This window comes from Sceloporus undulatus, unplaced genomic scaffold (genome assembly GCF_019175285.1).
Source record: "Sceloporus undulatus isolate JIND9_A2432 ecotype Alabama unplaced genomic scaffold, SceUnd_v1.1 scaffold_1246, whole genome shotgun sequence".
NCBI classification, from domain to species: domain Eukaryota; kingdom Metazoa; phylum Chordata; class Lepidosauria; order Squamata; family Phrynosomatidae; genus Sceloporus; species Sceloporus undulatus.
The window spans coordinates 2,093-5,811 of NW_024804166.1; the positions used below are offsets into that span (position 1 = coordinate 2,093).

The window sequence follows — 3,719 nt, forward strand, 5'->3', positions numbered from 1 at the left end:
AGATAGCAAAGGACAACCCCTAGGGAAGCCAGTATCCCTAACTCTCCCTTTCACCTTCCTGGATTTGCTCCTCTGTCAGAATAACCTGCTTGTATTTCTCCTCAGTTTCTTGTTGGCTTACAAGTGCAAGTGGTGGAAAGAGACCGTCCAGAGATGCATCTCCACATTGGGTAACGATGAAAAGAAACACCAGGACACTTTGTGCCTATTTTTAGGTAGCATTTATTTGCCTATACCTAAGTATGTCCATGAACAGAATGAGCTTTAAGTTCCTAGAAGAAAAGAGACAATTCATAGCAGTTCTTTATGGAAAGAGCAAAGGCCCCTTGCTAGGAAAGCCGGGGCCCCCTACTCTCCCTTTCGGCTTCCTGGATTTGCTCCTCCGTCAAGACGACGGGCTTGTATTTCTTCTCAAAGAGTTTCTCATTGGCCTCAGAGTGCAGGTGGTGGAAGGTGACGATCCTGAGGCGCTCGGGGAGGTGGCTGAACTCTTCCTCGTTGATGTCGGCATCCTTCATCCTGGCCCTGAGGACCCACCACTGGCCCCAGAAGCCGACATCGAGGAGGCGCCTGGGGAGCTCGGCCCACCGGGGCTGGAGGTGGGGGCAGCGGGCCAGGTAGAGGTCGGCGCCGGCATCGAAGGGTGCCTCGTAGACCACGGAGAGCAAGAGGAGGCTCTGGAAGCGGAGCCGGCCCTGGTCGCGCAGCTCCAGCAGGCGGCGGAGGTGGGCCTTGGCAGTGGTGCTGCGGGTCCCCGGCGAGAGGAGGAGGAGAGCGCCTGAGGCCTCCAGCAGCCCGGCCTCGAAGGAGGCCTCGCCGGGGCTCCGCAGACTGCAGCCTACTGCCCCGGACAGCACCGCAGCCCAGAGCCCGGCTAGGCCCGGCCGCCGACGGATGCCCCGCACCACCTCAGCGAAGGCCTCTGCGTAGTCCTGAAGTAGGCTGCTCCACCACAACGCTGGAAAACAAACAGCTTCATTTATATACCGCTTCATACTTTTTTAAAAACAGCTTCATTTATATACAGTTGTCCCTCCATATTCGCTAGGGTTCGGGAAGAAGACCCCCGTGAATATGGAAAAACCGCAAATAACAAAAACACTGTTTTACCTGAGAGGACACCTCTCTAGGAATCTCTAGGTCCTCCAATGCATCTCTGTGGTCAATGTCCAACATACAGTGACCATAGAATGGCACTGGAGTAGCTACAAATGGTCTTTCAGTGCAACTTTTAGTTAAAGTTGACCACGGAGTTGCACTGGAGGACCTAGACAGTCCTAGAGAGAACATGACCCTAAAGGCCAAGGACAGCCTGGGGATTCTGTTGGTCTACCGCCCACCCCATAGCCTAACAGACTCCCTGGCCAAGCTGACACAGCTGGTCTTGGAGCTGGTGTTGGAGTCCCCCAGGCTTCTTGTGCTGGGGGACCTCAACATCCCCTTCGGGGCCAGCTCACAAGAACTAACAGGTGCAGCTCGGGAGTTCATGGCTTCCATGACTGCCATGGGCCTGTCCCAGTTGGTCCAGGGTCCAACACATTGTGCTGGTAATGCACGCGATGTGGTCTTTAGTACGGACCAAGAACATCCGTGGGCGGAGGTAAATGATATTTCCCCCCCGTCATGGACGGACCATTTTCTGCTCAAGGTTGAACTGAATGCCACTATCTAAAATCCCCTCGGGGATGGGGGACCTATTAGAATGGTCTGCCCTCGGAGGCTGATGGAACCCAAAAGGTTCCAAGAAGCCCTAGAGGGAATTATGTTTGGGAACAATGGCTACTCTGTCGAAACCCTGGTTAATAATTGGAATAAGAACCTTACTGGGGTAATAGACAGTATCGCTCCCGAGCGTCCTTACCAGCCTGCTCCAAATAGAAGACCTTAGTATACATTAGAGCTACGCCAGATGAAGCGGGCTGTGCAATGACTAGAGCATTACTGGCGGAAACACCAGCGCATATCTGACAAGACACTCCATGAGAACATGTTACATTCCTATGGAGTGGCAATCGATGCAGCAAAGAATTCGTTCTGTGCTGCACGGATTGCATCAGCGGAGTCTCACCCAGCAGAGCTGTTCAGGGTGGTTAGGGAATTAACTCAATCGCCGGCTGCCCTGAACCCTTTACTAGAAATAACTAGAGCCTGCTGTGATGCTTTTAATGACTTTTTTGCTGACAAAATCTCTCAGATAAGAGCTGATCTTGACCTTCTCTGGACCCCTTGCAGATGAGTATTTACAGAGTGGTCTCCTTATTACCATTTTTGTGCAAGGTGATTGAGAGGGCAGTTGCCTTTCAACTCCAAGCTGTCTTGGATGAAGCCGATTATCTGGACCCATTTCAAACTGGCTTCAGAGTGGGTCACGGAGTTGAGACTGCCATGGTCTCCTTAGTCGACGATCTCCGTCTGGGCATCGGCAGGGGTAGCGTGTCCCTGCTGGTGCTCTTGGACATCTCAGTGGCTTTCGATACCATCGACCATGGTATCCTTCTGGAACGCCTGAGGGAGCTGGGTATCAGGGGCGCTGTGCTCCAGTGGCTCTGTTCCTACCTCATGGTGAGGCTGGGGGACAGCAGCTCTTGTAAAAGGGAGCTAAGTCCCTCAAGGCGCCATTCTGTCTCCCATGCTGTTTAACATTTACATGAAGCCGCTGGGAGAGATCATCCGGAGACATGGAGCTCAGTGTTATCAGTACGCTGATGACATCCAGATCTATCTCTCCATGACTGATACAGTGACTAAGGAGGGCATCTCTTTCCTGAATGCCTGTCTGGAGTCAGTAATGAGCTGGATGAAGGAAAACAAACTCAGTTTGAATGCAGAGAAAACAGAGGTACTTGTGATAGGCGCCCCAAACCTAGACAGGGAAATTTGCCACCCAGTCCTGGATGGGGGTCATACTTCCCCTAAAGGACAAGGATCGCAGTTTGGGAGTACTCTTGGATTCATCCTTACAATTGTCATCACAGGTGGATGCGATGACCAAGAGTGCTTGGTACCAGCTTCGGCTGCTACGCCAGCTGCGTCCCTGTCTGGACCAAAAGGACCTTGAAACAGTAGTACATGCACTGATTTCTATAATGCGCTCTACATGGGGCTACCTTTGTACCAGGTTCGGAAACTTCAGTCGTTCAAAACGCTGCAGCCAGATTGGTCGCTGGAACTTCCAGGTCAGACCATATAACACAGGTATTGAGATCTCTCCACTGGCTGCCTATTAGCTTCAGGGCTCAATACATGCTCTGATGGCCTTTAGGGCTGAAGGGCGGGGCATAAACACCACGATCATAAACAAGCGTATAAACTAACTGCCCGGACGGAAAGGAGGGCTGGACGGCTGCAGCTCCCAAGCCCCACCGGGGATTAGAACCCCGCTCCCTCCGCCTGCCTCCCAGCCCCGCCTCGGCCCGACTCAGGACAGAGGAGGCTCCGCTGCCGAGGCCTCGGGCCCTGGCGCTCACCCAGGCGCCCGCCGCGTAGCCGTTGCCACGGAGACCGCTTCTCGCCCGCCTTGCCCTCCTCGCTCTGGGGAGCCGCCATGGCCGGTGCGCGCGGACCCGGAAGTATTTCCGGCCGGACCGCAAAGAGCGACGGACTTCCGCCGCCTCTGCGCCGCAGGTAGAGATAGGAACTCGAAGAGTGATACACAGGCAGAGAGTGCGGCGATATTGTGGGCCTTCAAGGTGGATTCTGACTTTGACGGCGACCCAAAG

The 3,719-nt window shown here is 54.0% G+C and overlaps 1 protein-coding gene across 1 annotated transcript; it reads right to left on the reverse strand.

The window, feature by feature from the left end:
• Positions 1-205: 205 nt before the first annotated feature.
• TIMM29 (translocase of inner mitochondrial membrane 29) lies at positions 206-3,611 on the reverse strand. Its single transcript, XM_042443979.1, has 2 exons — positions 3,468-3,611; positions 206-958 (listed from the first exon to the last, which is right to left on the reverse strand). Exons 1-2 carry the CDS (start codon positions 3,544-3,546, stop codon positions 330-332), a joined length of 708 nt encoding a protein of 235 aa, XP_042299913.1. The 5' UTR covers positions 3,547-3,611; the 3' UTR covers positions 206-329.
• Positions 3,612-3,719: the final 108 nt, after the last annotated feature.

What these genes read in the sequence shown, in the direction of transcription:
- TIMM29 (XM_042443979.1), bottom strand. Translation starts at nt 3,546, where the DNA reads ATGGCGGCTCCCCAGAGCGAGGAGGGCAAGGCGGGCGAGAAGCGGTCT. An exon ending in GCTACGCGGCGGGCGCCTGG is followed by an intron (nt 959 to 3,467) that starts GTGAGCGCCAGG and finishes TTTGTTTTCCAG; the next exon opens with CGTTGTGGTGGAGCAGCCTA.